The sequence below is a fragment of the Zootoca vivipara genome, chromosome Z1, assembly GCF_965207765.1.
Source record: "Zootoca vivipara chromosome Z1, rZooViv2.hap1.1, whole genome shotgun sequence".
In the NCBI taxonomy this organism is placed as follows: Eukaryota; Metazoa; Chordata; class Lepidosauria; order Squamata; family Lacertidae; genus Zootoca; species Zootoca vivipara.
The window spans coordinates 50166217-50183239 of NC_142583.1; the positions used below are offsets into that span (position 1 = coordinate 50166217).

The window sequence follows — 17023 nt, forward strand, 5'->3', positions numbered from 1 at the left end:
TTCTGAAGTGTGTAAAAATTTATTCACAGCTTGAGAAATTTAAAACTTTCAAGGACTGATAACATGAAAAAGTCAGGAAGAGACAGTAGCGCATGTCAAAACCAAAAATATACATCTGAAGTGTAGAAATCTTATAATAAAGCATATTACAGGCATTGCAAAATGCAACACTTAAAATGAAAATATATTATGCAACAAAGCTCCCAATTATGAAATGCAATACATTAAGAAAGGATAAGCAGTTTAATGTCATATGTACATGTGGCAAATATCTTTTTTAAACATAAAAGGCACAGGGAGAGACAAACCAATCTATAGTGATCCTGGCATACTATATGGGTTAAAATAACTATATAAACATTTGATAATTATTTATTGCCACTGACCACTTTACATCCATATTATTGGGACAGTGAATAAAATGTATAAAAGGCAAACATTTGGAGTCTGTAATGAAGTATTATAAATTAATCAAAGATTGTGAGAGCAAGAAGAGGTAAAAGGAGCAGGAGCCAAAAGAGAGAGATTGCTGATAACATAATAGTAATGAAGGCCTCTTATTGGGCAATAGAGATAGAGATGTTGAGATTGGGTCTGAGTAGGAAAGTAAATGCTGTCATTTCCCCCCCAGTTTATGGCCATAACAAAGGGTGATGCCATTGGTAGCAAAGCTTCAGCAGGAGACAGAACTGCTACTAAAGTTGATCGATTATTTTCTGTGCTGCTGCTTTGTGTTTCCTTGCCCTTGTAGCAGCTGCTTGTAAATATCTGCAAAAGCAACCTCTCCATTTAGGAAGCTAGCAAGCAGAAATCCCTAGAAGAAGGAAGTATTAAGAAATCATGTAAAGCAAGTACTCTTGCTCTCTGATTGACTGTACTGCTGAACTCTGCAATATTCAGATTTTCCATGAAGCTAAAATCCGCATGGCAGACATGTACTGTGGTGGTTTATTAAACAGCAAGTACCATTTCAAAGCAGCTTTCTTTTCTGGGGTGGGGAGAGAGGAGAGGATAGAGGCTTTTCTGCAGTGAGTCATGGGCGCCAGAATAATTCTAACTGGCACCGAGGATCTTCTCTTTAGAATTAAAATCCACAGGACAATTTTTAAGAGAAATAAAATATTAGGCAATATCATCATCATCATTCCCCAACATATTTCCAGTAATAATTAAACTTGATTAAGTTACAGCTTTTGTCACTAATCTTAATTAGTTAAATGAATGGAACTTTCACATACCAGGTAAGTTTGGACTGGAATACTAATTTGCATTAATACAGCCACAGAAATTAGTCATGCTTTACATCTTCCATATCAAAAGAACACTATTTTTGAGTTTCCAATATTAATATCAGTGTTCATTAAGATAGCAACAGTGAAACAAGATTATTTGTGCACAACTTAAAAATATGTGCATCTTTTGGCATTTCAAGTTGGTACGGAAACTGAACCTTTGGTTCTGTAGAATCTAAAGTTTTACTTCCCAAAACCAGCCTTTTCATTTCCAGTGTTTAAAACAGATTCTTTCAAAGTTTTCTAACTATTCACTAGCTCATTACTGCACACGAACAATAATGTCTTATACGATACTTGTGTGAGAGGCATTGTGCTTGGGAGGGATCTGGTCAGTTTCATGAAGTCAATAAATAAAAGGGAAGGGTCGAAGATTAATTTCACATGTAAAATTTCATTTCTTCTTATCAGAACAAGTTGAACAGAAAAAATAATACCTGTAAAATTGTTCTAATATTCAAGTATTAAGGTTTTAAGTACTTCCTATATAAATTATTGTGCCAATGTCAATACTTAAAGCAAGGATGCATAAGAGAGCTGAATATGGCTCTTCAGACTTCTCTCTCTCGCTCTTGGGACTCTCTCAAAGGCCACATTTCTCAACAGCCCTATTCCAGTGCTTCTGCCTGGCAACAATATATCCTTGAACTGTGATAATGCCTCTTGCTTACCTGGATGGAGAGACTGTGTGCGTCAGAGCACACACATAATAAATTCTGGTTTTTGCATGGCTGGAATGTAGACTGCGGAACAAGGTATGTTAGCCCTGCCCACTTTTGCTTCTGGCTCAACCATTACTGCCATGTGGCCCCTGAAATGTTTCCCATGAGAGATAGCCCTCAGGTTGAAACAGGTTGCTCATCCTAGATTCAAAGAAATTAGAAATAGAGCTCTAGAACAAGATCGTTGATTAAAACATCAAGCTGTGATGTGTCATTTAGTGCAGACAATTGTGTACTAAAACCAAACAATAGATACAACAGAATCACTCAAGTATTTTCAAAGAATTTCAAAGGTAGATGATAAAATTGCACTTAAAATTCTGAATTCAGATAGCAAACCATACTCTTCATTCTTTCAACTGACATAGTTTCCTTTTTCTAGAGGAAATCTGGAGCTCAGTTCACCAAGTACTGTCACTGTGCAACTTCCTTATTTTAAAGGAGGCTGTGCAGCAGCAATGATTGGGAGGATTGTGCACAATACAGATTTGTAGGTTTCTCCCCAACTTCAACCATTTGGTCAGATAGCCAAGGGCCACACAATTTCATTATCTGTCTTGTTGGTCAGTATCAGATTTTTTGGGGTCTGATGCAGACAGTTCTAAAACGGGGTTTACAAAGCCAGCATACTCAGAGTTGCCATTATCATCCATTTCAGCACTAACAAAATCATTCTCCCATTCCAAACCATTAGAATCATCAGATGCAGAAGTTGGGTTACTTCCAGTTTTCTTGCTGCTAAATTTTAGTGCTGCTCGAAGTATGTCTTCTTCAGTTTTTGAGCGTTCTCGCAATGGGACCATTCTGTTCATGCCTGCAATTTAAAAACTGTTTTAAAAGCAGTTTACTATTTTTGGGAACAACCATGCATTTGACTTTCAATGAGAGATGCATCCTGAATTAAATAGCAGCCAAAGGAATATATGATTGATGAGGAGAACTGGCTCTCTTTCTTAAAAATATGTCCAGCTTGTTTCTCTTTATTTTAAATCTTAATTAGCCCCTTTAAAACATTTAAATGCTTTCCTGTGAACTATAAATCACAGGCATCTTTGAAAAACACACTGCCTTCTGAGTTTGCAGAATACAAGTTTCTGTTTAGGCACACCAGAAGTGAAAAAATAGTCACTACATTATTGCACCTGAATAGGAAATAATGAAGTAGTAACAGGCCATTAGCACTTGCCTTCAAAGACATTGCAGCAGCCGCCGCCGCAACAATTATTATTACTACTACTACTACAACTCACAGTTCATTCAATAGCAAAAACATTATGCTAGTTTGCAAAGTTATATCTGCCATAAATGTAAAAAACAGTAATTCCATAATGCAAAAAAGCAAGCAGTTAAGACTGTCAAGGTCTCATCAACTCGCTGTTTAAATCTAAAAAGAATCTACCCTGCAACAGAAATGCAAGAAGAAATGGAAACTGGGGAGCAACTAATTTCATATGACTGCATTTGCGTTTTATTGAGGTTTTTACATTAACATTGGCTTATTCTGGCAATTCTACTTCACTTAACCAAACCAACGAACACTTATAAGTTACATTCCTCTCCCAATTCCCAGTTTCCACACTATGGAAGCAAGATATGCAACTCTTGAGAGGAATATTGAAATGGGATTTCACCCCACTCTGTGTTTTTTAAATATTGCAACAGTATCTATTTGCTTAGATATTCAAACAGACCTTTGGTATTATTTATATGCTTAGGTCAGCAAAATCAATAAAGCACAGAACAAATACCTTCTTCATCTTCCCATTCTAAATCTAAGGAATTACTGTCATCATTTCCACTTGTTGATTTGGTTTTTGTCATCAAGTCACAACTGCTCTCTGTATTTGGTGTCAGAACAGTGGCATCTGAGGACAGCCCTGTGAGCAAAACAAGTATTTATAGTTCAAATATACCAGCACCATTAAACAATACACCAGCCCAACAGCTTTTAGCTTTAGTAATATTAAAATCTGCAAAATGCCAGACAACTATTATCTAGAATATATATTGTGGAATTTTGATTGCACATATGCCAAGCAACATTCTCTTTAATAAGGACATATACAACAGTAACCCTAGGATATATATATATATATACCAAAATGTATTAACACTTTAAAATAAAGCCTGCATACGAAAACAATGGGTTCCTATTGCAGATCAGTAGATGTTCCTCTAGGACGTTGAATAATTTTTAAAGAAATATTTGCAATATTTGAGCTACTTAGTAGCAGCAATAAAAGCTGTGGCTGAAGAACATCCACACACCAAAAAGACTTACTGCTGCTCCGAAAAGCTTCATATTGTAGTTTTACATTCCTCAGGTATGAATCAAAGTCCTCTTCTGTCACTGAGCTGTGAAATAACAAACAAGTTACATCAAGGAGGACCAAGTTCAGAACCAAAGATTGGCTTACAACACCAACATAGTTTCCAACATTTTGAGTGTGATGAGTTGGAGCTAGTGTAATACACTCCTGTTAGAGGAATGGGATGTGGGAGAATATTTTAACTTATTTTTCTTCCCCCTGGAGCCCCCTTGCTTCGGAGGGTCGGAGGACTCTCTGAGACTGTCTGAGAAGTTGCATAGGGGAGGGGGCTGCCAGGGGAAGGGGAATTGGCCAAAAAAGTGTCTCTGTTTCTCTAGTGGAAGCATCTGCTGGATCTCAGTCCCTTCTGTGAATGGAATGAGCCCTTCCTGCAGGAAATTGATTTCCAGGTGTTTATGAGTGTGGATGAAAGTCTTACTAATCAAAATCCTATTTCTAAAAAGGTACAGGTTTATGAGAGATTTTGTGGTTTCAGTTCAATACTGCTAACCCTAACCCTAGCCAATTTCTTCCAGTTTCATTCTAAATCTGTGAATTTGCAACCTACAAATTTATAAAGGGAACAAGGATACATCCACCTGCTGCTTCAAATGAACTCACAATTGAAGTTGTTTCTGCGTTAAAATTATACAGGGATTTCAAATTCCCTGGCAAGCTAAATATTTAAGGCTATTGACTGAATATCTTACCTTAAACCATCTCCATTGCTTGCCAGTTGTCTTTGCAGTCGTTGATGCTAAGATTAAAGAAAAATGAGCATACGTTTCAAGAAATAAACTCAAAAGAATACAGTTTAGTTTAAACTCTAGTCCAAGCCAAGTGTATGAACACACCTACTCAACAGGACAGTTTATATGTTCAAGTATTATGCCTGTCTGCACAGTGCCTGATTGTTTCTCATTAACAGCAGAATGAGGCTTTTTTCTCTATGACATTTCTATACCGCCTTTCCATAAAATATAAAAATATAAACAAACTGGAGGGTGCTCAAGGATGTGACTGAGCAAATCCCATGACCTGGAAATACAGTTGAAAATGTCTCACAATTCTATCCTGCTTCGTAACTTACAGAAACGAATTTCATTCTGTTCTTGGTTCTTCGTAACTTTTTAGTGGCACCTGTGGCTATTTTTGTAAGCAGTTTAAGAATGAAGGAGGACTAGATAAATAATTAGGCACACAAGAAGCTGTCTTATATTGTGTCAGAACATTGCGTCCTTCTATATGCTAAGTACATGTCAGGTGTACTGGGTTCTGACCCATATTTTCGGGGGACACATGTCTGAGTCACACAGTGCACCGGGTCCTATCAGGCCTTGGCACGCCATGTGATGTCACTTGCATGACACCTTGGGTCTCCCAGCTGTTCTACCATTGAGATACAGCCCTTCTCAGATTTGTTTGTTGCAGAGAATCCATTCCTAGTCATTCTTGAAAGGACAGTACCATAAGGACAACAAAACAAAATAAAATACATAATTTAACAAATGTAGAAAAAAAGAAATCAAAGACATTTCATCAGCTAAAATACAGGCGTTGGATAACATTTAGAAGCAGTCCAGTACGTGGGGCTGCATTTAACTATGTCATTTCTGATGCAAGCAACACCAGTGACAGATACATCAGTGTGCTGTTTATTTTAATAAAAGTGTGACACAATTGCTGGACAAAATAAAATGCTAGAATACACTTTGCCGCCCCTAAAAATCACTTGGATTTAGTTGGTTATTAAATTACAAAGTTCAAAAACCTTTTCAGTGGCTGCCAGAAACCCTGGGATGCAACATAAATATTTAGGATTTATTATTATCATTATTCCAAAATACTAATCCTTTATACTTCATAAGGATCTGGTATTCCACTTACCTTTGCTTTAGAGTTCCTAATTGCATTGAATCCACTTCCTCACACAGATCATGTGGCAAGAAGTTAAAACTCTTAGTATTATATATGACCATGTTCAGACTTAGCTCTGCTGCTCCAACAAACTGGTTTGCTGAAATATGGATGACCAAGAAATTTGAATGCTCCATCTTGCCCTTGTTTATCTGGCTTGGTTGGAGACTTAGGTATTTTTGCTAAAGCAGTTACCTGCAATGTCTCATTTAGGAAATTGTGATTCTGGACGTAGAGCTTAAACCACAAATTTCCAGTTTGATGTTATGGGACACTGTTACTTAATAAGATGTCTCCTCTTAAGGTGGAGGTACAAGGAGAAAGAGAAGGCACATGCACTCCTTACTTAACGCTGTTAACATTCCTTCAGTAGCACCTTAAAGACCAACTACGGTAAGTTTTTATTTTGGTATGAGCTTTTGTGTGCATGCACACTTCTTGTGCATGCACACGAAAGCTCATACCAAAATAAAAACTTAGTTGGTCTTTAAGGTGCTACTGAAGGAATTTTTTTATTTTGCTTCGACTCAGACCAACACGGCTACCTACCTGTAACTGCTAACATTGTTAATACTTAATATATTTCTGAACACTAAATAGAATGTTGGGCTTCTTGCCATAAGTTCATTTTATGCAGGGAATGAAGGTGATCCCTGCACAGTGGAGTGAGTGGGCGGAACCATCCCTCTATGACTCCTCTCTCTTCCCACTACAGGACATTATTGATTTCTGATGCATTCCAGAAATCCATCATGAACATATTTGCACAAAATTTCAATAATGCTTCTCTATGAAGAATGATGGCTGCTAGGTGTGGAGTAAAAAGCATACAAAAGAAAGGAGAACAAAAACCCCAAAAGCATCCCCACCCTGCAAAAGGAGCAAGTGGTAAAGTTATATATTTTAGAAGTCATTTAAAAATTATAAATGTGAATCTTCGTCATTGATATCTACTTATGTGTTATTATCCTACCCTCCTCCAAGGACACTAGGGAGGTGTACATGGCTCTTCCCCCACCTCCTGCCCAGTGAGGCAAGCTGCGCTAAGAGATAGTGACTTTCTAGGTTGAGTAACTAAACTCGAGTCTCTCTGGTGCTCTAACCCGGGATGGGCAACCTACAGCCCTTGAACTGCATATGACCCTCAGCCCTCTGCAAGTGATCAGTTCAGACTTCTGGCAAGAGTGGTATCTCCCTGCTAGGTAGTGGAGGAGAGGAAAGAAAGAAGAGGATGCCACTCACATTTACTCTATCCCTGTACCATAACCAATTTTGACCCTGTACATACATTTGGCCCATGTGCCACAAACGATTACCGGTACCCCAAAACGGAATACATCTCTCGAAAGAGAAATAAAAGGGCACCCATCCATGCCCTATCAATTTATCATTCACATTTATCATATGGGTTCACTTCCTTTCAAAGCAAGCTTAGTATTGCAGGACAAGATCCTTATCCTAGATTTTGCAAAGCTATCTCCAACCCCCATCTACAGTTTGTAGTGTGTTCAGACACAGTAAGTTCACACTAACAGTTATGATCCAGAATAATTTTAAAATTTCACTTACTTCCATAAAATTGACAGATTGTCAATATAATGAAAAGATTAATGATCCTACAATCTTCTGCAAGATTGACTAGCCTGCAGTTAGTTTCTTCAGAATGTTTTAAGTAACTGGCCAACTGTTATCTGCTCACCACAGGTTCAATAGTAGAAACATATTAAATATATGGATACTAATGTGCTATATAAAATATTTGATACTCTGCTCAAGAGATTAAAGGAATTAGAAACTACTACAAAGATACTTTACTTGGGATGTTCTGTTTAACATAGCATGTGAAACTAAGAGCAAGATATACAACAGGGGCTCTGATACATATATTTTGGGGTCTTCTCCCCTCACCTCCAAGAGCTTTCTCTGCTTTGCTGCCCTGGCTGCTTCACGCTGCGCAGCATATAAAGTCTCCTCTTCTATTCTTAACTTCTCCTCTTGTTTGGCTAACTGTATATGAACAAAACAGTAAGGATTAACAAAAGAGAACCTAGCTATCTTTCCTATGAAAATAAGTGCACTAAATTTAAAGGAAAAGTTATTCATGAAAAATACAAAACACAAAATTTACTGGTGTGATTAAAAAAAGAAACTATTTTCATACTATCTTCCATACTGTCTTCCAATATCAATTGTTTTTTGAATTAAGCATATTAACTAAATCATAAACAGAAGTCAGACATGTACATAATTTAAACCCAACATTTACATATGATCATACAAAGAGCCCCGCTAGACTGAAAGTACGAAAATAGGATGTACAAGTAATTTGTGCATGATCTGTTAGCATTTCCTTTTAACATTCAAAACTACCCACAAGTGGAAGCTTTTCTACTTAGTTCTTCACAGCACTTTTCTGTTTCCATAGAGAGAACTCTTAACTACTGTACTGCAGCTTTATTTTTTCTTCTGTCACATCCTGTTAACGGTGTTAGACCTAGCTTGCCCCATTCACCATATCAAGCTTCCACTTTTGTCAGACAGTATTGGTATATACAACTGTGCATACATGAATGGTTACTATGCCTACCTCTGACAGAAGTCTATCATCTAATGTTCTTTGTTTTTCAGCAATGGAATTGTAGTGCCTTCCCCTTAGATCAGCAATTTCTTCTTCAGTCAAAGGTCTGGAGAAAAAGGAAGAAGAAAGAGGCTGCCCACTTGGCACTCTGCTCCACCAGCTTCCTCAGCAAGCTGTCATGGAGACTGTCTCCAAAGGCCAGATCTATCCTTCGCTAGATGTTTCTGCTGTCCTACATGATTAACTAAAATATTCCAATATTTATAAAACATACAGTACATTATTTATTTTCCTTTTTGTCTGCATATTTTTATTTAGATTGTGAAAAGGGATACATTAAATTTTGTACATTACAGTAGCAATTCTTACTTCAGAAAAAAATAAATGATAAATTATGGCAATTTTAGAATTTATATAATTTATTAGATTTATATACTGCCCTTCATCACAAGATCTCAGGGTGGTTCACAAAATACAAATACAGGGTAAAAGCACAAATAGTTAAAACAAAAACAACAAAATAGCCTCCCTCCTCCCACAAACACATTTAAAAGGCTGTAGAATATTAATCAGCCAAAGGCCTGGTTGAAAAGGAATGTTTTTTCCTGGCACCTAAAGATATATAATGAAGGTGCTAGGGAAACCTCCCTGGGGAGAGCATTCCACAAATGGGAAGCCACTGCAGAAAAGGCCTGTTGTCATATTGCCACCCTTTGGACTTCATGATTTAGCTTATACATATTAGAAAATAGATATTAATATATTGATAATTGTTCAGACTAGAAAAATTGGGACTACTATTGACTTACCAAAATAAAATTTTAAGAAGACATCAAAAAGACACTGATTTGGATTTTAAGGATAGACCTCTCTTGCAAATGAAGACAAATTAAAAACTTTGCTTGGAATTTATTTCATTGGAATATGTGTAGCTATTTTAAGGAATAGTAAAGGCATTATAAACTGTTAACATACACATTTTAACACACCCAAAAAGAGACACCCATTTGTATTTATTTTATATGGATGCATGGTTCATAGGGGTAGTGATTTGAAAAAAATAATTACAGTTCTGAAACTGCCTAATTTAGCTGATATTATACCTATTCAAAATGTTACTATTAATAATTTTAAGAAACAATGCATTTTTAGAGATGGAAAATTATCCACCTGCCAATCTGTCCACTCAAAAGGCCAAAAGGCACTCTGATCAAGAACCCAATATTTCAGACAAAATCACCCTGCTAATAGGAAAAGTAGATGATCAGAATGATGAAACAAGATGAAAATAATAGTGGGTGGGGGAGAGAGAAAATGTGTTATAAATACCCACCTCTGGTTGCTTCCTGGACTCTCACCCTATTAAAAATTATCAAGAGATACCCAATATTAAAGGCTATAACAATTGTATTATCATGCTATCTTTGAAACCGAACTGATAGATTTGTTTTAACAAGCAACCCCACTATCCTTTTAAAAATTAGAAATTAAATATATACATTTTGATTCAATGATCTGTAACTCCATCTATAACATATTGGCGACTTAAGAGCTAGGGAAAGCTGTGCTTGTTTGTATATAGCCCTGCTCAGAGACAGTCTCGGGGAACATAGTTTTCAAAGCAATTATCAACTCATTATATAAAGAGGCTGTTTAAAAAACTGTTTCTTTCCATGTATTCCCAATTTATAGCCTTTTAGGTTACCCTTGGTTCAAACATGCTTTAGAAGGCTAATGATCCACTTTACACATAAAATTGTTCTAATGACCTTACCTCATCGCTTTCCACTAGATTCTCAAACTGTAAGTAGATAGAAAAATATTTCAATTAAACAAGTATTACAGCTAAAAATGAACATGTATTTAGACATATATCACCCAATATGTTCTTGATCTTATTTAAGTACCTGTCCAAACTCAGTGGGCACTTGCAATGTTTTGGTAAAAACACAAATCACACAAACATACCCATCAACTTTGTTATTGTATTTTTTATGCTATTAAAGTAATTCTATGGAGGTCAGACAGGCACAGGGAATAACTGCCAGTTCCGAAGCATTGCTGGTCTTGTGCTGGAAAAGGTTATGAAAGCTTCCCACTGTGCAATGAACTTTTACCATTTTTCCTCCCATCTATTTTAAAGAGAGGGAAAATAACCACTTCCTTCTTCACCTGTGGAAAGAGAAGTCTGCTGGATCCAACTGCCACCCTTCACAGGGACACAGATATTTCTTCTACTCCTAGATGCTATATGTTTAGATACAAAATGCATCCGATACTTCCTTTCGCATTTTTCAATTTGGAAATGTGATCGTTTTTCTCCTATTACAGCAGTTCCAAAATGAAAGAAGCAATAAGTTTTGGAATGGAAAGCCTTTACTCACCTCTATAGTGAAGTGTTCTCCTGTGGCACAGGTCCTGAAGTACTTTGATCTAGAAAATAAACCAACACTTACCACAACGGTAATTAGTTTTATAACTGAAGAGTTCTTAGAATAGTTTTCACTATTCTCAGAAACTTTCAACACTACAGTTCTGTATCTTTTAAGAGCTGCGTATAGCAATGTGGGTTCTCTAGAAACATTTTTCTGATGAGTGATCTAATTCAGAATATTTACTTTTGCTTGTATTTAGTCAATAATAATAATAAAAATTCCATAATATTTTTTTGTCCCCAAACACAACAAGCATTTGACATGAAACATTTGGAGGGATATTAAAGTACACATCATGTGGTTCAAATGTTATATTAAGTAGACATTTTTATTGTAATGCCCTCCATTTAAAAGAAAAAAGGTCTGATTTTCATGTTATCCAGTGCATGAGAAATGCAGCATATACCCTGTAAAAGGGACTGGTGTAAGTGTGGAAACCAATTACAGTAGATTTACAGTATGGCATGGGCAATGTAAGCATGGCCTTGTTATCAACAACAGTATGGGCACCAATTATGTGTGTGTATTTTCAAAAGGATTAATCAATATTGTGCTGATGATATATTGACTTGTCACTTTAGGCAGAGTACTATGAGATACTGTTGAATGACAAACCATGCATGGAGTTCCACTACAACTGGAGCATCAGGGAGAGAGAGGTAATTTTCCCCAACTATTCCTTCCATGTGCAGCTCTCTGAAAGGCTGTTCTGGAGGGCTGGGGGATCCATTTGTACAGTAGGAGGTGGAAAATATACTTCTTCCCCTCTGCAGGATTGCAGTCTCTTCTGCAATAATTATATAAATAACCTTTGCAATAATGTTCTGGGTACTAAGAATATGTACAAATTTAGCCCTTTTAAAAATAAAAAACTATAATAAAACACATTGCTTTCTGTATATGGTGGCCTTAGGTATTCTCCAGGTAGGGAAATAACAGTAAGCCCAGAGCTCTAATTATATATATATATTCCCAGAAGCATTATAAGAATGATGTTGTGATCCCTCTAGGAATAAAGTGAAAGTTAACAATGAGAGCACAGAAACTAGATCTGACCTACTTTCTAATTATGCCTGCAGCACACAGACAACGAAACTTGAACAACAAACAATTTAAACAGAATTTCTATGACCACTGGCATTAAACCACTTTCTACATGAATAAATAGAGATTACATTTTTTTTAAAAAAACATTTTTTTGGTGAACCATGTAATGCTTGGATAATTTACTTTAGGTTTATAAAAAAAATTCAGGAGATATTCAGAACAAGCAGCATGGAAATGTATGTAAGATGTATTCTATATAGACTAATTGTTTCAATCAATCCAAATATACATACAAATTAATGGACTGCATGTTATCATTATTTATTAAATACATATACCACCCTTTATTGAAAGATCACGGAGCAGTATATAGGGTGGTAGAACAGGGGTTGACAAGATGTGTGGCCCAAAGCACTACCAAGAAATGGGTAGATTTTTAAAAGGCATTTTTTTGCTTTTTAAAAAGTTCAGACTGTTTCATATTTCAAGTTTCCCAAGGTCTTAAGGGTTAACCCACCTTTAAAAAAACAAAACAATTCAGGGTAATTAAGAATATTGCAGAATATCCACCACCTGCAGTTTAGTAAGCTGCAGACATTGACATTATATGAAAAGTACACTGATGCAGATTAGCTGCAGTTCTCTGGCCCACTATAAATTTTCAGTAAGGCCTTGGCTGCTGGCAGAAAGGGTAAAAAACACTTTTCTCCTTTACTATTTTTAGAGCTGTGGACACAGCAATCCAAATCCCTGATCCACTGCTATGGGTGGGTTTTTGATGGGCTTAAGGTGTTTGTCTTGCCAGGCTGTGCCAGCGAGGAGTCTCTGCTATGATAAAGCTCTCCACTTCTACTGAAAGCACAGGTGGAACTTTCTGCCAGCATAACACCCCCATGGGTGTTTTGGGAGCAGAGTTGGCAAAGGATCCACTAGATCCTAAGCCAGTACAATTGACAGCAAGTTGTGCCAAGCAGCCCAGTTAGAGCCTTTCCGCCTTGAGCTGGCCCAGCAAAGATGCATACTTTTCCTGCTCCTAAATGTTTGCCATGGCAGGCAGTTTTCTGGATGTGGCAGTGTTCCGCTGCTCCACTAAGCCCTGCTGCTGTCTCAAGAAGTTAGGATTTTGCTCTAAAAAATGCTGTACTTTATGCACCTTTGTTGTAATTGGCAGACCTGGGGAAAGACACAGATATCTTGTTTGAGCAACTAAGTAGCCTGCTATTGACACTGTCTCTTACTCATCCATATGCCTACACGAATACAAACTATACAGAGCATATTAAATAAGCTAAGGGAAAATCTGGGCATAATACTCAGACACCAAACAAATCTAGGAAGTGTAAATTGGTGAGATCATTCTAAATCCCTTTGAGCGACTGAAAGTTTGTTGTATTAAAATATTACAGATTTTATGTCTATTTTAATTTCTGTGGAAAGTGGGCGGTCCTGACATCACACACTGTCAATATTATTTCCTAGTAGATTAACTACAAGACTTAGTTTCTGTGAATTCTTTAATGTCATATCCCCTTCTTGAAGTAGCATCTAGTACGCTAAATAATTGCTGCCTGTTTGAATGTCACAGTGTCTGCAGTACAGTAAAGGCAAACCTAAGGGATGAAAGCTTATATTCATAGGACCACAAAATAGACCTTCGATCTATGCTGAAACAAATGTTTCTCAGCTTAAACCATCTCTTTCCTTCTTAGTTATTGTTTCAATCAAATTCATGTAAACATCAGTAAAATCGTTTTTTTAAGGGAAACTAAGCCAGTAGGCAAGTCAACAACCCTTAATCAGGGATGGGAAACTTATGCACTTCTAGTTGTTGCTGGACTACAACCCACCTCACCCCTCCCATTCTGTCTGGAGCTGATAAGATTTGCCTTAGATGAAGCCAATATCCAGATATGCTTTCCACTGCAATCCTATAGATGTCTACTCAGAGATATAAGTTCAATCAAACTTACAGTTGTGTATAAGATTGGGTTGTGAAACATGCATACTATAATATCAACTTTTCTATTGCTGCATTTTTTTACTACATTTTGTAAAACTAACTATCCTTTATTTAGCCTCCTTGCCTTTTACAGTAGGAATTCAAAGAAACCTACCACAAATCAGATATTTAATTTTCCTCTGCCCTTGTGCAAGAACAGGGCATACAGCCCTTTGCACACACTTTTTACATTTATCCTGCAATCCTTTGCCGATCAACTTGAGAGTGAGATCCACTGAACTCACTGGGGCCTGAGTAAATCTGCATAAGATCAAGCTCCATGTGATCAAGCTCACTGGGTGGCTTTGCACCAGTCACTATTTCTCAGCATAAGCTACCTCACAGGATTGTGAAAATAAAATATGGGGGAAAGGGAGAACCATATATGCCACCTTGAAGCCTTTGGAGGAAAAAAGAGGATACAAATATAACTAAAAAAATGATAAAATGTAGCACAGAAATTCCTATCCTTCCCAGCATTATTTTATCCCTCTTCTTACTGCTACCTTCTTATGGATTAGTAGTATTACAGCTTTGAACCGCAGTCAACAGCATTTTATATCATTTACAATACATTAAGATGAAAAGTTATTCCGCTTTTCTGATATATATATTTTGTTTACTGCTACAAGTTGTCAGTGGGGGGTGGGTGGGCTATCCGTGTAAAGTTGCACCTGTCCTCCATTTGATTGCCAAGCTAAGGGCCAGCAGACTCTGAATTCTTCCTTGCATTCCCCCCCCCCAAGAATATATCTATCTAAACAAGTTCTCTTGTCAGGAGAACTGATCTGCTTCCCTTCCCCCAAGTGATGTTCTTTCAGCTATGGATAAATACTAGAGAACCTTGAGTGACAGCAGAAGCAATAAGGAAACACTGACATTTCATTCTTTATTGAATCCTTCCTATGGGGGAGGGGTAAACAGCCCATTAGTTAGGTGCGTTTCCCCGCCACTAACCATATACTTTTGAAAAACAGCCACACAGCCGACTCCCCGCTACCATTTCCCCCTTTCCAAGACCTGGGTGAAGCTGCAAAAACGGCACCTATAACTTTTGTGACAGATTCCTGTTGCTATAATCTCGCATTACAGGCTTTTAGGCAGGAGAGCATGAGAGGCCTGCTGGATCACACCGAAGGTCCACCTCGTGAGCATCCTGTTTATAGAGGCCAAGCAAATGCTTCCGGGGGGGGGGGGAGCCGCACAAACTGGAGAAGAGCCCTCTCCCCGCAATATTCAGAGATACCCTGCCTCTGAACATGGAGACTCCATTCAGCAATGTGGACTGATGGCCGTGGCTAGACTCGCCTTCCTGTTCCCTACATTAACACCTGAGACAGCTGCCACATCTTGGCAGTGTGAGCATGAAGAGACGCGAGACTCCGCCGCTTAACCGCGAGGCAACTCGCCCTACAGTCCCACCTGGGCACTACCTACCCCTCCCCCCACCTCGAAAAGGTGGAGTCACCGCCAGCCAGCGCTGCCCGTCCCGCCTCCTCTTCCACGTCCCGTGCTTACCCTCCTCCTCGCTGGATCCGTCCCGCTTCCCGCCTCGGGAAGAGCCAGCAGCACCACTGCGCCGCCCAGCTGTTCCCCATGGCATGCTGAGGGGTGAGCGCGTGTGCGCACGCGCGCGAGGGCCACCAGCGTCCGTTAAGTCACCAACCGCCGCAGCAGCGCCAGCCGACTATGACGGCGGTCCCTCGGCAACGGCGCCGCCGCCCAACGGCCGCCGCGAGCTAGGTAAAGAAACGGCACGGCGACTGGACCCCCCCTCTGTCTTTTGTTTATGCGTTATGTGGAGAAACACCCACAAGCCACACTGTCGCGCGACCACGAATAAAAACGGAAGCCCCCGCTCCGCGCGGAGACTCCGCTCTGCTCCGCCCGCCTTCGCCGGCCCCCTCACACGCTGTGCCTGTCAGGTCGGCCGTCGCTGGCAGCCTCGAGCCCCGCCCCCTGGCCCCTCTCAGGCCCCGCCCTCCTCATTCATGACCGGGAGTGAGGAGGCAGATGGGAGCATGCGCAGATGGGGGGGGGGGAAATGTGCCTTCTGACTCGGCTGACTCCGTGCGCTTTTGCGCGCCGAGCTGCCCGCAAAAGCGAAAGGTGGGAGGAAATAGTGACTAATGCAAGTCGGGTGGGAATGTTACCGTGGCAATGAGCTCAGCGGGGATAGCGGTTCCGGGAAACGTTTGAGTAAAGCGGCTTCTCTTCACAGCCCAGAAGATTGCCCAGACCCCGAATATATTTCCAGGGAGGGACAGTGGTCAGCCCAGTGTTTTTATGCATTCAGCAGCACCCCCCACCCCAATTTAGCAACCCTATTCTGGATGCAGTAATGGTGATAATGGCGATGGTGGTTTCTCTAGCCCGTGTTGAATTGTGCATTAGCTAATAGCCAGTCAGAGGTCCAGTAGCTGCTGTTTGCAAAGTTGGTCCAAAGCTGGCTTTACCTTTGCTTAGGCGCCTCTCCATTCCCTAGCTGTCCTCCTTTCAGCTTTTAGCTGTGGAGTGCTTATTGATGCTGTTATTTTGATTTGGCTGCTGCTATTGTTTTTTCTGCTTCACTGTCTTCCTTGCCCATTTCTGTAGGTTTGGAATGAGTAACACCTTAGCTTTGGAATGAGTAACAAAAGATGAAAAAGCAAATACAGTCAAACCTCGGTTCCTGAACGCCTCCGTTTTGGAACGTTTTGGCTTCCAAACGCCAAAAACCCGGAA

The 17023-nt window shown here is 39.0% G+C and overlaps 1 protein-coding gene and 1 long non-coding RNA gene across 3 annotated transcripts in view; one reads left to right on the forward strand and one right to left on the reverse strand.

The window, feature by feature from the left end:
- AP1AR (adaptor related protein complex 1 associated regulatory protein) lies at positions 1–16373 on the reverse strand. Of its 2 annotated transcripts, XM_035114112.3 has the most exons (10): positions 15818–16373; positions 11203–11251; positions 10593–10619; positions 10152–10177; positions 8828–8924; positions 8149–8247; positions 5034–5080; positions 4296–4369; positions 3763–3891; positions 1–2828 (listed from the first exon to the last, which is right to left on the reverse strand). In XM_035114112.3, exons 1-10 carry the CDS (start codon positions 15895–15897, stop codon positions 2563–2565), a joined length of 894 nt encoding a protein of 297 aa, XP_034970003.3. In that variant the 5' UTR covers positions 15898–16373; the 3' UTR covers positions 1–2562. The 2 variants fall into 2 exon arrangements, with proteins under 2 accessions (XP_034970003.3, XP_088516568.1); XM_088660442.1 differs by lacking the exon at positions 8149–8247 and having other exon boundaries at positions 15818–16259.
- Positions 15906–17023, forward strand: part of LOC132592627 (uncharacterized) — a 24069-nt gene continuing 22951 nt past the window's right edge. Inside the window, exons 1-2 of the long non-coding RNA XR_015947785.1 lie at positions 15906–16042; positions 16895–17023. This is a non-coding gene — a long non-coding RNA (uncharacterized LOC132592627). The remainder of the gene's footprint in view (positions 16043–16894) is intronic.